The following is a 20,358-nucleotide window of genomic DNA, read 5'->3' on the forward strand; positions in this document are numbered from 1 at the left end:
ACCTGGACCATTTTCCCATCATCTAACACTGCGTGCGACACTATTTGATCCACTGACATTTGAAGCTGACAAGGGCAACCCAGATAAAGCCTTTGCACTTAGTCTGACAGTAGACATTTTTTTCCTGAGTCTAGTAGAATAACTGTTCTCTCTCTTCGTAATCTCCATTGTCACACACCGGCTCTCCTTCCTCCACCAGACCATTCCTCAGATTTACACATGGTGCCAATCTGAGAGGGCCCCGAGTACCTGCAAGTAGGCTCATTCCTGGCCCTGAGAGTGGGAGAGGCAGAATGTGAAGAGCCCAGGCAGGTAGGCAACTTGTAAGAATGTACGCAAGCACTGTACAAGTAGGGAAGCCCACCAAAACAATGGAATCCACTTTCTGAATTGTGAGGACTGATACATTGTTCTGTTAATATATGTGCTCCGTAAGTGGTATTACCAGTGACGAACTCCGGCATTCTCTGGAGCTATATAGAGGCTGTGCGACAATGTAACTACCCACCTGGAATATCATGCTCTAATGTGGGGAGAATGGAAGCCCACCCGGACATCTAGTAACCTGGTTGCCTTGTGAGAACATTTATGTGCATTTGTACTATGTCAGACAACTGCCCGGCAATCCTAATGCCCTCAGAAATCCGTAGCTATGAGTTGCTGGACAGAGTGTGCATGCTAGAGGCTAGAATCCTAGAGCCTCCCCAAAGATACAGCAAATTGTTGGGGGTTCGTCCTCGGCCCCATGCGTGCCCACAAGCCCCCACCCTGAAAGGACCACACAACTCACACGTCCTTCCAGTTCGGACTTCCCGGTCGCTCTGTCGCGGCCGGGAATGCCCCGTTTATTTATGCAGCACGCGGCGGCGTGCAACGTCACGCCGCCGCGTGCGCGTCCCACACAGTGCGCGTCCCACACGGCGTCCCAAACGGTGATTGCGGCCTCAGAAACCACATGCGAGGAATGCTCTATTTGGAAGAGGTAGCATTTCTGCAGAAATGGAGGGCGCACCAAGGCATCCTAGGGTCCTAAACCTCACTGAACCACCAAGCTAATACATTATCAATCTAAAATTGTAAACATTTTCACTAACACATTCAATAGCAGGATTTGAAATTGCTGGGAGCTGTTTAGCTCCTTTTTCTAGCTTAGGAGAGCCTGGTTAATACTACTTTTGACTCCCCAGGTCACCTGCTGCCACACAAACATAGATAGGTGTGACATTAACTCTGTATGTTCGGTAATTTGAATAAATGACACATTTAAAGCAGAATGGAATATACATCATTATCAGAAATGTTCTATTTGCATCTCATGCACAAGTTAGATTTGTAGTGCGCTATGTACTAGCTCCTGGTTCAACTAACATAGCTCCTGCCTACTGGGTGATGCCCAATACCCAGGAGCTTTGTTTAGGTCCTGCTCATCAAACCTCAATTTCGACTGATAAATAGTAAGGGTAGATAGAGCCACAATAAATAAACATTGTTTGTTCTGAAAGTGCACTAAAGAAATAGGAATTTAGGAGACCAGTGCTTACTGATTGGCCACAGGACTCCTGTATTAGAAAGTCCAAACATATAATTAAACTACAGATGTACCCAGAGATTCTGGGAAATATAGTTTAAAGGGGAAATGCATATTTGCTGCTGAAGAAAGTTAAGTATAGTACTCGCATCTGTGTCATGCCATAGAATTTGCGACTGCCCAGGCATATGCAAAGTGACATACGTGAACTACTGACTGACTCTATTTTAGAGATGTTCACCTTCTACAATGGATGTGCTTAATGGATAATAAGAGCATGTCACCTGTAACACCAGACCGCTCACATGTTACGAAAACCTTTTCAGTGAGATTTTGGGTGGGCCTTGCACGCTCAGTCCCTACCCTGTCTATGCCTCTGACTATCGGTACCTGCTCGTATATGTGTGCTGTATGTGTGACAGAAGTCTGTGCTTCGGCTGCCAGTGTTGTAGCTCCTGTGTGTGCACTGTTGCCATTGTTGGGTCCTGCCTCCGCGGCTCTGCGCGCGGGGAGACAGAACGTGTAGGCCGTGTTAGGCGGCCGCAATGTCGCAGCTCCAACGGGAGCAAAAAGAATACACGCCACATTCAGAGCGTTGTCTTGCCCGGAACTGCTCCCCGTCCTCGGGGGCGGGGCTTTTATTCAGACGCCCTGCGTCACCGCATTGCGGGACGCAGGGCGGATACAACATTCCTCCTTTATTTCAACTTAATTTAACATCAAAACGAAACATGTCCAAAACCGTTATGCAGACAATAAACTACGAAACCCTGGGGTCCTCCCCTCTTACAGTCTGAATGGGGCCGGCTACCACACATAGTCTTTGAGCCGAGCGGGCGGCTTGGCAGCAGTTTTTAACCTATATCGCCCCCCTCTGGGGCTGAGCCCCACTGTCTCACTGGGTGCCTCACCTTCCATGTCCGGCTCACTCATGTCCGGCTCGCTCCACTGCTCCCATGTCCTGTCGGCCACTTCTACCTCCTCCTGGAGGTGAGCGGGGTCTCCTTCATTCGACTGGGATTCGTCATCTTCTTGGTGACATTCGCCATCAGTCCACAGGTTGCGTGGCACCGCCTTGAACCACGACGCGTTTCGTGTCACCTGTTGGCGTCCTCTCTTTACCGTTACCATGGTCCCTTGTTTCTCACTGACAGTCCATGGGAGCGATTCGTAGCGGGAGTCCAGTTTGGACCTTGTCGGGTTCCGCAGCATGACCACCTGGTCGCCCACCTGGTGGTCGGACGGTCTCAACCTCCTCTTGGCACTCATGTGTGCGTTGGCTCTTGCTCTCCTTCTTTTGGTGCGCTCTATGTCAAATCCGTCCAGGGTCCTGCTGGGGTGATGTGGGATAGAGGACTTTATTATGGTGCCAAACATGAGGTCCGCTGGCGGAACACCCGTCGTGCTGTGAGGGGTGACCCGGTAGTTCCGTAGAAAATGGTACAGGTCGACTTTCCACGGGCTGGCATTTGCTTTGGATACTCTCAGCACTTTGTTGAGTGTCCTCATGAAACGTTCAACATCACCATTCGCCTGGGGCCATCTCAGCATGATGTGATGGTACCTTATGTTTAGTTCCTGCAGGTACTGTTTGAATTCCTCCCCTTGGAATGGGGGGCCATTGTCGCTCTTGATTGTGGTGGGCAGTCCATGTGTTGCAAACATCTTCTCCATGGCAGGGATGACCACCTCTGCTGCCGTGTATTCAACAACCTCGACTTCGGGATATCGGGAGAGATCGTCAATGGCCACCAGGAGGTAGAGGCCTTCTTGTAGTGTACAGAAGTCGATGCTGATAGCATCCCATCTGCCAAGACCACGTTCCGCTGACTGTATTGGTTCTGGATCCGGTGGAGCTCCAGTTATTTGGCAGGGTAAACAGGTGTTGATTAGTCTTTCGACCTTCTCTTCTATCTGTGGAAACCACACTCGGTGCCAGATTCGAGCTTTTGTCCGAGCCATCCCTTGGTGGCCTTCATGGGTTAATGCCACAATTCTGTCGTGGATGCTCGGGCGGGATGACAATGCGATTACCCCTGAGCAGCAGTCCTTGCTCTGAGATCGACAGGTCCTGTCTTATGGTGAATATCCCCGTGAGGAACGCCTTTGCTTCCACTGTCCTGTTGTGGGTGTTCTTCATGAAGGACTTCCAGTCGCCTGAGATGATGGCATCCTTCACCAGGTCGCAGCAGGGGTCCTTGTGTATTTCCAACTCAATGTCCTCGATACTGACGGCCTTTGGTCTCATAGCCCGCACAACCTGGCATATGTGCTCCTCGGTCTCTTCGGCTATCTGGACTTCTTGTGGAGTCGCCGCTTGAGGGTGTCTTGAGAGGAAGTCCGCCGGGTTTCCACTTCCCGGCTGATAGGCCAGTTCAAAATTGTACTGCTGGAGGTGCAACAGCCATTTGGTTATTCTGGCCGGCGGGTGAGAGGATGTGCCCATGAAGATGGGTAATAGGGGTTTGTGATCTGTAACTGCCGTGAATCTTCGTCCATTGGGATAGAGGTGAAAATGATGACACCCCCATAGTACTGCAATCGCCTCCTTCTCAATGTGCGAGTATCGCTGCTCTGTCATTGTGAGAGCTCTTGACGCGTATGCAATGGGCCTCTTCTCCCCTTCTTTGGTGACCTGCATGAGGATGGCCCTTAAGCCAACAGGGCTCACGTCCACAAATAGCTCCGTTGGGAGCTCGGTGTCATAGTACGCCATCTTTGTGTTGACGGATAGCGATTCTTTGATGTTTTCAAACGCCTCCTGACACTCTTGCCCCCATTCCCACTTTGTGTTCAGTTTGGTAAGCTCTTGCAGGGGTTCAGAGAAAGTGGCCAGATTGCGGATGAACCTCCCACAGTACGTGGCCATCCCCAGGAAGCTTCACACTTCAGTAGGTGTCATTGGCGGCCTCGCAGCCTGTATGTCGACAACCTTCCGGTAGGGGCTTCCTGCAGCCATACGCAAACAGTAAAGTGTCTGTGTTCTTCAGATCTGGTTGTGGTTGCAGTGTCTGAAACGTGCTTGTGGGCATGACATTTACGGAGGCTCCCGTGTCTATGGTCATCCACACTTGCTGGTTTTGGAGAGTGACCAGGCATTTGCGCCTCCGGAGACCCTTTTTCTGGGTCACCTGTCCATGATCCAGGGCTGACACCAGGTAGACTTTCCTCCCTTTCTTTCATTGTTCTTTTCCGGATTCATGTTGGGTCCCTGTGACATCATCCCCTTCTTCCTCGGTCGATGGTTTGCGGTTTCGACTCGCCTTGCATTGGCTTGCTTCTTCTTCTTGGTCCCGCTCTTCTCTTGGGGATTGTGCGAGGGCGGCAGTGGGGTGCCCGATGACCGGCATACTTTGGCATAGTGGTCCTTTCTGCCACATGCCCCGCATGTTGTTCCTTGCGCGGGGCAGTTTCGCCGTCCATGTCGCAGTCCACCTCACCATCCACACTCCGTAGGACCCGGGACTCGTGGCTGCCACCTAGCTTGTGCATAGTTGCCGCCAGCCTCATCTCTTGTGAATTGTCTATTGGTGACATGGGACACCATGGCTGTCGTGAGGGCGGGCTGTAGTTTTTGCAGAGTCGCCCCATGTTGGCGGCCCTGGTATGTGCCAGTTCTCTTTGACGAGCTAATTCGAAGATACGTGTTAGAGAGATGCCCTTCTCACTTAGTACCATCCGTCTCAGTTTCTCCGATTGGATGCCGTTGATGAGTTGCCTCCGGATTTCTTTCTCGACATCTGTGAACTCACACGATACTGCCAGCTTTCTAAGTCATGTATGGTAGGCATCCAAGGTCTCCTCTTCTGCCTGAATGGTGGTGCAGAATATGAAGGTTTCATAGTCAGGGTTGAGTTGTGGGAGGAAGTGAGCAGTCAGGGCATCTTTTGCTTGTTGGTAGACGTCCTGGCCATCATCAATGGTTAGCGAATGAAATATGCGTAGTACCTCGTCCCTCGAATTTTTGGATCCATAGCTGCCATCGGGGGCCGACTGATGATGGGACCGTAAACGGGTGAAAGGGCTGGATCATTGCCGAGGAGGTCCCTTGTGGACGAGCCTGTGGTGATGATATCGACAGATTAGCCGCAAGTCTTGAAGGTGTGCCGGACATAGGGGTGGACGTGCCGGTTGCCATGTCAGGGCCTCACTGTGTCGCGCTGGGGTTCACTCGCCTCACCTTGATGCTGGTCCTTAGGTGATTCTGCCCCTCCGTGGTTGAAAAACAAAAATCTCACGCCGTGATAGATGGGCAGCTGCGTCGATTCAGTCGCTCACCACGTGCAGTGGTCTTGATCCCACGAATGTGGAGCAGGAGTGGGGCCTCCCACGTTGTGTTGTGGCGCCTTGATCCCACGAGTGTGGAGCAGGAGTGGGGCCTCCCACGTTGTGTTGTGGCGCTTCTGACCCCTGGTAGGCAATGAATGGTTGTAGCCCATCAAAAATGGGAGTTCATGAGGGGTGTCGCCCTTCCAAACAGCAGCGGCCCGTGTTGAGGATGAGCACACCTTTTTTTTTCTCTTTTTTGTGGGTGGGGGGTTTTGTGTGAGCTCCCCACCCCCCCAACCCCTAACCCCTACCGGGTGTCCATAAATTTCCTGTGTTGCCGTGGGTCAGCAACAGCTGGCACAGCGCCGAGCGCATGTGCTTGGTTCTGTTCCCCTTGTCACCATTGTTGGGTCCTACCTCCGCGGCTCTGCGCGTGGGGAGACAGAACGTGTAGGCCGTGGTTAGGCGGCCGCAATGTCGCAGCTCCAACGGGAGCGAAAAGAATACACGCCACACTCAGAGCATTGTCTTGCCCGGAACTGCTCCCCGTCCTCGGGGGCGGGGCTTTTATTCAGACGCCCTGCATCACCACGTTGCGGGACGCAGGGCGGATACAACAGCCACCTGCCCTGTACCGGTGTACGTGAAACTATCATGCACTGCCCGAGTGCTCTCCATCCAGGTCCTGCTCTGCCTGTGGGTGCATATGCCCTGCTTCTGCCCATGCTCGTTAGCCAGTTCTCTGTGTAAACCCCTATGTTACACAGGAAGTCAGTGAAATACATATTCGAACATTGGTATGAGAATTTACTTAGTATCGTTGTGCACTGTGCCACCCCTTCGCAATTTGGTTCCCAGTGGGGCGAGCACACCCAGTCTCTTCAAGCAAATGTAGAAACCTTAAACAAACGTACAAATCAATATTGATAGAGTGATAGTGAAATATACAAATGGCTTGTTTCCTTGCTGGGGGGCTTGAAGCTAAGATATGCTACGATGGCATTTGTCCTGGCTGACCATGTGCTGTTTGGAACATTCCTCCAGGGGGACAGGCGTTTCTAGGCCGCCGGGAACTCCTCTGCATCTGTGAAAGAATGGAAAATGCCTTTGCCTCTCTGAAAGGGGGCATGGGGGAGCATGCAGCTAGGAGCCCACTCTCGTGTCTGTTTCTGCTTTACGAACAGCACAGTGCTTCTGTGGGGAGTGGCCACTCCCAGAGGCACAGCTGCACCATGCCTGTGCCAACAGGCACAGACAGCCAGCCCATTTTCCAGGGCCATGCTGCGGGCACTGCCCTGCAAAGGATTGCAAGGGTACAATCCAGCAGAAAGCAGCTGGCGATTCAGCTGGTGCAGAGAGCGGTACCACAGCTGGCGCAGAGTCGCTTTGCTTCGCCTGTGAGGCTGAAACTGAAACATACCCTGTTGGTGGAGGAGAGTAAGGGGCAGAGAAGTGCTAACATTCATACGCCTGCATAGGACTGCCTCCTGGGCCTGGCGTGGCCCTTCAGGAATCCAGAAGCACTGCAGCAACTGGTTGAAGAGGAGCAAACTCACTCTCAGCAACGGGCCCACCGAGAGAGCCCTGTTCACATTGTGGAATATTAAAGGCATTTAAGTGAGCACATTTGTTTTGCCAGGCCTTGCATTGTTTTACAGTAACGTGGAGCCGCATGCGCTCTGGCTTTCCTTACAAAGACACCCAACAGTCAGATTCTCGCCTTAGCTCCACTGCTCCACCCAAGTCTTGGAACAGTCGTGTTGAACTTGTGTCCCGAGCAAGGAACACGTTGGGGTGGGGAAATTGGTTTAGAGCCTGCATAACGGCGCCCAGCACTTGTGCAAAGTCATTTGGTGTGCAGTTTATCTTCGCTACTTGCCTTATTTTGATTTGGAATATTTTCATTTAAAAAAGAGAATAAGAATTTTATAGAGCAGCATTTCAAATGTGTCACCTTTACTTGGTTCGGTTAAAAAATTTAAAATTGAGGGTTCAGCGGGGGATGCACCAAACAACATTGCAGAACGAAGGACGCTCACGAAATCACACAAGTTTCAATCATAAAACTTTAAGACCATTGTGCGTAACCGTCCAATGTAACTCGTAGGCAGCAACGCGGATCGCAAATTCGAACACTTTTGAATGAAGACAGGGGTATCCACGAAACCGATCTCTAAACCACAAGGTTCCTGCAAATCAATGCTATAAAAATATTTTTGGAACGGGAATTAAAATATTTTGAATATTTTGTATGGAATGAATACAATTGAATGAAATCCCATTGTTCACACCCTCCTGAAGAACCAATGTACTTGGGGAAACACGTGTCGAGGGAATATTGAAATATCGAATTAATTAAAATATTTCTTTTTGACAACTGTATCAAGTTTCAACAATCTCATTAACCTTTGGTGTGAATAAAAGTCTGAGTGGTCTAATCATTTCTAAGCAGCACCCAACTTATCTTATATATAAATTGACAATACTCTCTCACAACCAGTTCGCCATCAATTCTATCAAAGGCTGCAAAGTTATACCAAATTCACCGGGGGTTGGCACAAATCATTCGGGTGGAGGCACTTTTCTCACTACATTCAATTACTAATCAGAAAAGCCACAGCAGGTGATATAATATGTTCCCCAGTGCAATTTGGGACACCTGCTCACCAAAAGCATATACCATGCCTAGTCTGTGACTCAATGTGTTTTTTGCGGTGTTGTGGGTTTTTTGTTGGGGGGTTGTGTGTGTCTGGCGCCTTTGAGGATATTGTAAAGAAGTACTCGTCCTCCATTAGGGAAACTTGCATTGCCTCTGCCTACTGCTCACCCTGTTCCTGTTCAGTATGAAAGAAGCTTGCACTGCTGCTCTGCATGCCAAGGAGTGTTCTGCGTACCCTCCAGTAGGACTCTGAAATGAGTGTTCCCTGAGGAATGTAATGTCTCCCTCTTTATCTCCACAGGGCTTGCTAGTGGCCATCCTGTACTGCTTCATTAACAAAGAGGTAAATGTGCAAAATGTCATCAAGCATGCAACTGTGGGGTACACATAGTGCAAGACAATCCCAGTCTGCAACTCCCAACAAACGTACACAAAGCTATGCAAAGAGGTGACAATCAATAGAAAAGAGGATAGCTCGGATGGTGGTCCTTACATAGAGGGTCAGGGTTGCACCCTGCAAAATGCTACCTGAGGGTCGGGTGATATTCTGCAGGTGTGTATCCGGGTTGGTGATATTATCATAGCTCTCAACCATTTGTGTCTCAAAGGTGGGTAAAAACACGCAATTTTGTTTTTGGCGGGTGAGAGCCCATTGAAACGAACAGGCATGCAGGAGGCTTGACGGGTGAGTCAACTGTTTGCAAGGCGGGTGACACCCGCCAAAAGCGTGTGAGTTGAGAGCTAGGTATTATGTAGGTATGCCTGTGGTCTTAGCTTCGAAGGCCCGAGTGACATTCTGCCAGATGGTTTGTGGTCTGATATTTTGTTCCTGTCACAGAGGACAGTGTTAGAATTCTGACCGACGGCACCGCAGGCTGGTGGTGCCAAAACCTAGGGATATGTTGGCATTCAGTAGGAAGTCACCTGGGATTGTGATGTTGTGGCGATGCCCAGAAATTAAGACCTATGAGAGTTGGTTGAAATTGCATAATATAAGGGTTTGGATTGTTTGAATGCTTATTAGTATTTTCTGGAAAGTATTCTAACAGCAATAACGAAATAGTCTAATGTCAAGGATGGGATGGTTTACAATGTGGTTCTATAACACAAAAACGGCCACTGGGGTATTATTGATTCTTTCAACTCCCCTTATCACAATTACCACATAAATGAAAGAATCTTTTTCAGTGATGTCTCCCTAAAAATCTGTCCCTCTGGAAAGACTAAGCTAACCCTATGCCTGGGAGCTTGTCCCTAGTTAAGTTGTGATGCACTGCCTATCTAAGAAAGTGGAAAGAAAGAAAAGGATTTCCCTCACCTTATTCTACAGATCTAATTGTTTAATGTACTTGGAAATATATTAATGAGAAAATCCCAGTGCTACGGGATAGATAAGCAACCTGTAACTTTGTTCTTCCTTCCTATCGTCCTGGTAGCCAGGGATCCTTAAAATTGATTTGAATAGTGTCCTATTGCAGTAAGTAATTCAATCTGGGCAGCTCCCGCCTTGGGGTGAAGTTCACAGTCTTTACAAATGGCAGCAAATGAAAAGAAGAATTGATAGTTGGAAGCGGGGTCTGTAAGAGAGCGAGTACAAGTAAGATTAAGCACCCCATTAAATACTCCCATATGGAGCTCCATTCCCCCACCAAGCCAGCCGCTGGTCTGTTTCTCTTTACTTTGCTTTATTAGATTTGTACCTTGCACCACTGACCCGGAGGCTTAAGGGGCGCCAACAAAACCAAAAACATAACAAAGCAAACACAGAAAGGAACAGAGCAGTCAGAGATCAAAAGAGTCAATAATAGCAGAAAGAGGACCTATTGCAGGGTTAGAGTAAAAAACCTATTTGAACAAGAACGTCTAGAGTTTCTTCCTGAACGAAGCTTTTGAACTTTCTTCTCTGATAATGGGTTTGTATTCCAGGCAGTGCGGGCTGCTGCAAAGAATGCCCCTTTTTTTATTTGTGACATTTTACAAGCTAGAGTTATTAGTTGAGTAGTGTTGGTCGAATTATGTGTATTACATTTTAGTGCTAGCAATTCCCTTAGATACAGTGGAGCCAGGCTTTTCAGACACTTATGAGTAATCCGAAGGAGGCGAAAAGTAATTCTGGTTTGCATAGGTAGCCAGTGCAAACTACTTCCAGCCTCGGAGACGTGGTCTCTTCTGCTGAGGTCCATAATGATTCTGATGGCATTATTCTGCACAACCTGAAGCCGGCCCATATCAGATTTGGGCAGGCCAACTAGTTGACTGCTACAATAGTCAAGCCTCGAACCCTTCATAGTTCTGGCTACTATCTCTCGGTTGGCACTTGAGATAAAAGGCTGTGCATGCGCCATCAGTTATATGTAGTATGAGGCTGAAGAGACCATACTACTAACCTGTGCCTTCATGTTGAGGTTATGATCAAAGTAAACCCAGAGGGACTTCACTTTGTTTTTTGTTTTTATAATGCAGTCATCAATTTGGAGCTGGACATATTTGGTTCCCATTTTTCCGAGTTTGAGCACCAAACCTCTCCAGCAGCAGGTTTAGCACATACAATTCAGTGCTAAGGAGGACTGATTGCACCCTTTCCTTCCTAAATATGACTGGAACCGTAAAGGCCATCTCCTTATGTGCCAATATGTCAAACTCCTGACCAAAGAAACCGCCTACACCGTGACATATTTCATAATTTATTTTTTATTATTTGCATTAAGTTATTACAAAATGTTTGCAAAAGAAAGAAAACTAAACATAGTCCTCCTAGATCCATATATTTTACCAAAGATCATGAAAGACGGTAAAACAACAGAAACTAGTAGGCTGCTGCTCCCCCGAAAGCTTAAAAGTAAGAGACCAGGGAAGAGGAAAAGGGATAGAAAGAAGAGGAAAGGAAAGGCAAACCAAGTCATGGATCCTTAACATGCCCAGCACCCGGATACTACGCCATGGGGTTCCCTTGTGGCAGAATCTCAGTCAAATTATTGCAAGAATCACCAACACTGTTTCTCCACTTAAAGGATAGTTCCGGGACTTTTTTTTTATTGTCCCTACGGTTCGGCCATGTGTTTTTAAGCATAACTCGGTAGATCGTAGAAAACTTTCCTATGGACCTTACCCGACTTTTTCGTCCATTAACGCACTCGAAATCAGCCGCCATTTTCTGATAATCCTATCATTTCCCCCCATCGCCCTGGCTCACCTGCTTTTGCGGCACTAAATCAAATCCCCCGCCCCTGAAACAGACTTTATCAAAACATTCATATTCCCCGCCTCTATCAGTGACGTGACTGAGCTGCGTAGGCAAACGCGCCTCCACACAGAACCCGGAAATCAACACAGATGAGCTCACACAACACAGCGCGCCACAATTGGGAATATGAAACTGTACTTTTAAATTAAACCGCAAGATTGTAAATTTGGTAAAGTACATTTATTTGACATCAAATGTTTTGAGAATATTCAGCGATTTTCATTTTTATTTGCTCACGTTCCAAAAAGTTCGTTTTGAGGCACGCGATGTTCCTTTGCTGTACACAGGGTCTTAGATCATCTCACAATACAGCGCCACAATTCGGAATATGAAACTGTGGTTTAAAAGCAAACGGCAAGATTGTACATTTGGCAAAGTACATTTATTTGACATCAAATGTTTTGAGAATATTCAGCGATTTGCATTTTTCTTTGCTCTCGATCCAAAATAGTTCGTCTTGAGGCAAGCGATGTTCGTGTGCAGTACACAGGGTGTTGGTTTACGATAAAATAAGCTCTTCGGTCGCACTGATAATCGCATGGCTGTTCCAACAACGAGGCACTAGGCCACCACAACGGTCTGTATGTTGCATCTAGCCGTTAGTACCGCGTAAGGGCATACTTGTACTTGGCGATCGTCCCATAAAATGGTCAGGGTGGTAACGTTGTTCACGCGGAGAAGCAACTGGCGGTTATAAAAGCCATCCGCCGGTGTCTGGTACTCGTGACACATACAATAATGAAGGATGTACCTGTTTTAAAAACATAAAAAATGAAATTAGTCTCACCATCAGATCTTTATTAAAATTATTCATTTTATATATTAGGTCGGGAAATTATTTCATAGCTAGGACAGTGCAACTGGGTATTATACGTCAAGGGGGGGCTGTAGGATACTGAGACAGTCCCCCAGTGCAGGGGTTGACAGGGAGGCAGTGCAGGTGGAGAGTGGAAGGGCCCAGGACCGAGGTCGCAGACAGTGGACCAGTTGTAGCAGGGGAGAGGGAGAGAGAAAGCAGAAGCAAAGAGGAAGGTTTTGAGGTGCTTCCGTAAAAGGAGATGGTTCTCCTCAAGATAGTGCGCGGTACAAAACAATATGCCACATAGAACGAACAAGTACAACTTAACCCGTCTTTAAAGCTACTGTATAGTAATTAAATTGCGGTATAAACTCATCTAAAGAGTTACTTACATTATATTTGCATTTTCCATTGTGTCTGTGCGTAGGGCAGCCCCGAAATACCACTCCTTCTATGCCGACGTTATTTCTTCTAATGAACGAACATTAAATGGCTTTCGTTTCTGAAATTATATTCATTATCGTTTCTTACGTTATTGCCCCACACCCCCAAAAAGAAGTCTTTCGGGATGGTCCCGGCCTGTCAAGGTCAAATAACAATAGAACCTTATACTGAGTCGTGGGCCATTCCGGCACCCGAGCAAAAAATCAAAGCAGCTGACCTTCACTTTGAACGAGCACACATTCCTAGTTAGCTACATTCAGTGTAAGGCCATCTCACAGGACTTGAAATTTACACTCCATCTTTGCATTTTGTCTGCGTGCATTTGCAGCCCCAGAGAACCATAAATACGGAGACATTCTATATTTTTTGAAAAATGATTTATATTACTGTTTGGTTTAATTTAATGCGCAAATGAACAAGGTTGGATAGACACATTGCATGTACATTGAGCAATCACTTTTATTTACACAATACATAGTTACACATATTCAATGGGCCTGCAACATGAGGAGACTCCAAAGCAAAGTCACAGGTGACACCCGGGTGGTTCGCACAACTGCACGGTGAAGGGAGGGGCAACGGTGGAGAGACACATTGCATGTACACTGAGCAATCACTTTTATTTACACATTACATAGATACACATATTCAATGGGCCTGCGACATGAGGAGACTCGAGAGAACAGACAATCAAATTACAATCATTTAAACCGTGATGTGTATTTCTCAATGAGCTCTTCTTTAGGTGGACATGGAACAGAGGCAATGTTGGGTGGCAATGCAGTTGTCCCCTGCACAGGTTCGTTCACAACTCCATGTATGTGCCTATCTAGGACATCAACAATAAGTCTCTCAATAAAGTCATATTGCATATCCTCAAACACTGGTTTGATAACCCATTGTTTACTTCTTTTAGTGAAGGCCTTATTGTAGCGAAGCGTCCCTAAAGTTCCGGTCGTCCTACTTTGTTGACGGCCAACATTATGGTTATGTGCCAAGACCGCTAGAAGAGTCCGATTTATCATGCCCTCCATGCCAAAATGCAATCGTTTTGGCCTGTACTTTAGGCACATATTGTGGAACACCTCCAAATCTCCTGTGTGGCAGAATTCCGTGAGTCCCCTCAAATCTCTTGTTATAGTTTTATCAAATACAATCTTTTCAATGGCTTTGTGAGTGGGTGATGAAGGAATCAACCACTTCTTCTTCCGTGCCTCCTCTGTGGACAAATGGCCATGTTCACAATTGTGGAAATGTAGGTTTGTGTTCCAGCGGTGAACGTTGCTACAGTGTAGCATTACTGACCGCCATTTTTCCAGTAGAATTTCCAACGACCCTCCACATGTTTTTGAGCTCCACCAAAGATGGTTGCTGATTGACTTGGACTACTGTGAAATACCTTGCATATCTTTTTTTTTACCTGCAGCCGACATTTTTTTATTGATTGTTTTTGCAAGATGCCAAACGTCAAATTGGTGATTTATATTTTTGTACTCTTCTCTCATTGTCTTGGCAATTGAAACGTGTCTGTCCGTGGCTATCAGGTCGATCACCTTTCCCCGCGATTGTAGTTCTTGCAATGATGCTACAAAGCCAACTTTCTCCATGGCCACTGAGGATGTACTTTGTGACACCTGCACGACCACCGAACTCACAATTTTCTTACTTTCCATGTCCTGAAAGTGGTAGGTGCAGTACTTGGCTGAAAATCCTGGGCTGTCGCACTGTCCATCACCGGCTAGCCTGAACCGTTTGCCCGCGAATGTACTATCAATAGACATTTTTTCCATTCTCCAAGCTTCGCTAATGGCTGGAAATAGATAATCGGTTTGGTATTTGTAGAACTGAGTTTTCGCAATGAAATGGATTCCCACAAACTGAAAGAAAGACTCTAACTTTTTAAAACTTGAACCACTAAAAAGTGCAGCCGCTGCACAAAGTAGATTGCCTGCTGACAGTTGCCCCAGCATGGGTTGTGCAGACCATGAGAAAGGATGATATTTTGTACAGGTGGCATGTATTTTAAGGTTAGTGTCTCGAATTGCACGAGTCACATTAATCAATGGCTCCCCACATACTTCCCCACCAACCGAATGCCCACATTTCATCCGAATAATAATATCAATCAAACAACTATCGAATACAATGAATTTGGCCTCTTTCCTTATACTGTCACTCTGCATCCCAGCTGGTTCGGCCTGTAACGTTGAGGACATGTCACTCACATGAAAGGTAGAATCTCTGATATCGTCTTCCGCTATGTTCAGTGATATTGATGGTGTTTCATTGTCGTCCAATTCATTCTCTTCCATTGCAACATCTGTTCCTTCTCCGGCGATGGGTGAATAAAACAATTTCTTCAACTTTCTCGCGGTCTTAGCTTTTGCGGGTGTGGATTCTGTGAATTGATCTCCGACTGCATCCGAACTACCAGGAGGACATTCACTATCAATGGCTGGATGTGGTATAGCTCCGTTGTCAATCACTTCATATTCTTCCCATTGGCACGATGCATCTCCAGTCTCAAGTCCCTGCCAAAAGGTTTGACAAGCAACATCTCTCGTTCGCTTCACTGTCTGTGTAGATCTAGTTCGTACACCCACTCGCAACTAGAGGACAGATTGGAAAAGGGATGTTCAGTTTAAACACAACTTACAGTATTGAACTATTAACAGTGAAAAACAACATAATATAGTGACCAGGACACTAACCTTCTTTTGCTTTCTTTTCTTTGAAACTTTCTTGCCTCGAACTTCAACATCAGGACGCTGTTGCTCCGACTCGTGTGTGCATGTCTCCACTTCCTCTTGAGCTGCAACGACTATATTTTCATGATAAGCACATCCATCACGCACTGACGCTCCATCGACTCCCTGAAACATAGAACTTTCATTAGTATGTATAATATCGAAAACACAAAATGTACTTGGGGACCAATACCCACGTACATCTCAATAGCAAAACACGAATGAACGCTTTGTGTAGACCATTCAAACGACAATTATTCACGCATTGTTGATCTAGTTAGATGGAACTGTCAAGATCCATACCTCGGGCTCCTCATAGACTTCCATTGATGATATTATTGAAGATGATGCTTCAGTAACTCCCTGAAACACAGTAATTGCATTAGTATGGTTTTCTATTTTGTTAAAAAGAACATAAACTTTGTGCAGGCGTCAACGGCTCAACTAAATAGACCTGCACAAATGATCAGTTGTCTAAAATAAATAATGGATATGTAAATATGATTCGATTTGCTCGATCGTTGGAAGTGTCACCACCCAGAGATCTGCATCAACTACTAGGGTGATGTTCTTGTAGAAGAAGCTCCGTCATCTCCCTGAAACATAGTACTTGCGTTAATAAAGAAGGAAGTATAGCGGATGTAATCACGTCATATGATTTCGCTTGATCGAACTGTCAGTATCCATACCTCGAAATGCATAAGAACATCAAGGGACGATGTAACTGCGGTGCACACTTCTGCAAGCTGTTGCGCCGACCCGTAACTGCATGCTCCCCCTTCTTCTTGGACTAATGCTCCATCGACTCCCTGAAACATAGGACTTTCATTAGTAATGAACACAATATTGAAAAAAGAAGACACATAGGAGGGCGACGACAGAAGGACATATCAATGGCTAAAAATGAAAGAAACATTGTGTGTAACAATCACGCTACAAGAATGCAAGATCTGATGATCTCCATCGATGGAACTGTCCGGAAACGTACCTCGAGCATCTGAGTGACATCAACGGTTGTCGTCAATACGTTGGACTCCTCAGCATCTCCCTGAAAGACAGTACTTGCATTATTTTGGATAACAATAATTATAACTGAAAACAAAGACTAGAGGACGAGTACAAGGGTGTACCATTAGGTAAAATAATTACACGATAAATTAAAACTATTGATTTACATGCCTAAAACAAGTCAGTGGCAGAATAGCTAAGTAAGATTACCCGATAGGCGCTTGAAGTGGCTGATGACTGCAATAACGACACGGATGGAGAATCTTCCGCCTTCATATTGAGTGGATACATAAATGGGGAAATTATTGTTAGCTAATGCTACACACTACCGCAAGGCCGAGAGATAAATACGTAAACTTGACTCACCAGTGGAGGGATGTGGACGAATAGAGTGGGAATAGCGGTTGAGAGCAATTTTCGCCTCGCTCGCGGTGTGTTCTTCTTTATTAGCAATGATGTGGAGTACATGTCTGAGCTAAAGTGCCTGCTGCAGATGCAGTATCATTCACCCCTCTTGTCCGCAAAGACTTCTAGGACTCTACTTTCAAGCTCAGACGGTGGATATCCGCAATATCGGACCCATTCTCTTATCTGATCTATTGTCTTAGGGAAAACATGCATTATAGTACCTTCAGATTTATTATGGGTCTTCGAAGGGCAACCGCCAATGGAACAGGCAGGCATTGTGGAAAGTTCTGAAAAGTAAAGATCAACAATTCTCTATGAATACCAATGTAAACTCAGAACATGTGACTAGTTCCTTGCATGTACTGTCTTGAACGAAAAGAAATTGGACGCAAAATGATTATGGTACATGGCCTTACCTTGATGAACAAACAGTTAGATGCAGGGATCAGAGTAGTTTCTTGTCGTAGAACAGGGAGCAGTTCACAGGTTGCAAACTGACGAGTTTCCTCGAAGTGGTCACGGAAGTTCACAGAGACGAAGAGCAGATAACCAGCACCTTCACGGGTTGACTAGCAAAGCGCAAAGAAGTTCTCATTAGAAAAATGAAGTGGGTTATAAAGAATTCGAAACAGGGGTGTGTTTGTGAATGGATGACGTGTATATGTCGTGGCATTATGCGGTTTGCAGGGGGCCGTCCAGCGTGAGGGGGGATACTTGGCAGGAGACACGGGGTCTGGAGGTAGACATGGGAACAACAACCCATGCTCTATAGACCACTTTGAAGTGTACATGGTCTTTGGCACCTCTTGGCCTTTATCGCTCCCTGACAGCTCCACTTGGCAGCACAAGTACCCCGGTGCGAACTGCCTTTGATAGGGCCAGGGGTGGATTGGGGCGGTGGTCGTGCAGACAAGACACAGGAAGACTCGTGAATGGAGACACACTTATGTGGATTGCAGGGGGCCGTCCAGCGTGAGGGGGGATGCTTGGCAGGAGACACGGGGTCTGGAGGTAGACATGGGAACAACAACCCATGCTCTATAGACGACTTTGAAGTGTACATGGTCTTTGGCACCTCTTGGCCTTTATCGCTCCCTGACAGCTCCACTTGGCAGCACAAGTACCCCGGTGCGAACTGCCTTTGATAGGGCGGGGGGGGTGTGGATTAGGGCGGTGGTTGTGCAGACAAGACTCGTTTGCCGCAGGGCCTCACTAAGGAGAGGCCATCTAACTTCATGTAAGAGGCAGGCTGCAGGATCTAGTACATGGAAGGCAGGGGGGTGAGTTTATAAATACCTCACCCTCCCAGGAGAATATATGGGTGCAGTTCACCCTGGAGACCCTGGATGCCTAGGCAGTTAGTCAGCAGCAGGCTGGCCTGTGGTGGCAAGGCGGCACGGCCAGAGGGGGTCATCTCTGTACCCGGTGCCCAAAAGGATGATTTATTATGATCAACCATATTGATTATTTACCTATAACCATGTTTTGTATCAATAAAATCCAACGGCCTTCCTTTTATTGCCAACGCTTGAACAAAGTGGTGTGGTAAGTATTTTTGGGGGAGGAGGCAAGGCCGGGAGGCTTGATGCCAACCCGCAAAATAACATATGTATGTCTGCTGCATATGGGTTCAACGGTTATGTGCATTGAAGGTGGGCGGCCAGCGTGAGGGAGGATGCTGGCCGGAGACATGTGGTGTGACAAGACAAGGCACAGGAAGACTATTCAATGGAGACACAGTAGATTCATTTAAAAAATCAAAACAACCATTGTTAAAATATATGTTGGGTTTTATTTTAGATCTTAATTTCAATTGAACATAAATAATAAACATTACACATTGTAAAGTTCCGGTTGCAGCACATCCAGGGAATATCCGCGGTATTGTCCACTGTCGCTGGGGAAATGTTGTCTAATGGCAAGTACCGCACAGGCAGGTATTACTCTCCGAACGCGGTGTCCGAGCCTCCTGTGAAGCCACCAAGTGAAGCAACAATAGGCCACCAGCCTGTACCACCTGTGAAAACGAAAGATGCAAACTGTATTAAAATGACAAAACTTTCTTATCACCGTCGATTCAGGTAAAAAATGTCATTCTGCTTTGAAAAAAAATCTATCTAGAAAATGCACAATATGGAACCAATTTACATGCATTCGAATGATATGTAGATGTCATTTTATATGTGGGAGACGACCATGACATAGTAGAGGCATCACTGACATCAAAACCAGAGTATACTTACTCGTTACTCGGATTACGCGGACGAACAGTGCCGCGAAGTTCGTGCATAAGCACCATCATCATCCTCAACACGGTCCGTGAGAGGCAGGCTTCCCTGAACTCTGGCAGCTCGGTGATGCATTGCGGACTTGGCTCGCCTTCCGAAATGTAGGCCAAGCACCCGGAATTTTCACGGCAGCAGCAGTTCTCCTCCTCAGTTGGCATTAGCTCGCACCGATTGCACGTGCACCAGGTGGAGACGCCGTCCATGCGACATGGTCCAGGCTCTTCATCCGTTGACTGGTCCTCCCAACTGCCGTCCGAATCCCCATCGTTTTCGCGTGCTTGCCTTTCCAGTAGTTCTTGCTCGGTGTACTCGGGCTCGTACATATACACCATTATTGTAGCCATTGTGTGGTAAAGAAAGTAAAATAATTTACAGAGATGGTACAGGTGTTCACAAGACCTAGAAGCGGCAAAGGTAGCTGACCAGAGCACAGAAACGAGTCACAGAATACTCAAAGTAACACAGAGAGAGTAATGGAATCGAAAATCTGCTGCTGTGTGTTGTGAAATGGTGTGTTTATACTTATTGATAAAAGAGGCGTCCTGCCATTTCCATGGCGACACTTCATTAGCTGAGGCGCAGCGATTGTTGACACGAAACGTGCTTTGGCGTTGGGAAATGGGCGGTACGCGTCTGCTGATGTCAGGCTCAGCGGCGGGGGATTTGATTTAGTGCCGCAAAAGCAGGTCAGCCAGGGCGATGGGGGGAAATGATAGGATTATCAGAAAATGGCGGCTGATTTCAAGTGCGTTAATGGATGAAAAGTCGGGTAAGGTCCATAGGAAAGTTTTCTACGATCTACCGAGTTATGCTTAAAAACACATGGCCGAACCGTAGGGACAATAAAAAAAAAGTCCCGGAACTATCCTTTAATACAAATGTCCACCACGAGTCTGCATTCATGGCTCGGGCGTTAAATAAGAATTGGCCAAAATGTTTGGTTCTGATTTCAGTAAATCCTGTT

At 46.8% G+C, this 20,358-nt stretch overlaps 1 protein-coding gene across 1 annotated transcript in view; it reads left to right on the forward strand.

Annotated features, from left to right (window-relative positions):
• The window catches only part of GIPR (gastric inhibitory polypeptide receptor), a 582,639-nt gene that overhangs the window by 536,414 nt on the left and 25,867 nt on the right, over positions 1–20,358 (forward strand). The window contains exon 13 of the mRNA XM_069643058.1: positions 8,758–8,799. Coding sequence (XP_069499159.1) covers positions 8,758–8,799 — 42 coding nt within the window. The remainder of the gene's footprint in view (positions 1–8,757; positions 8,800–20,358) is intronic.

Source organism: Ambystoma mexicanum, chromosome 2p, assembly GCF_040938575.1.
Source record: "Ambystoma mexicanum isolate Mex_15411 chromosome 2p, UKY_AmexF1_1, whole genome shotgun sequence".
Taxonomy (NCBI): domain Eukaryota; kingdom Metazoa; phylum Chordata; class Amphibia; order Caudata; family Ambystomatidae; genus Ambystoma; species Ambystoma mexicanum.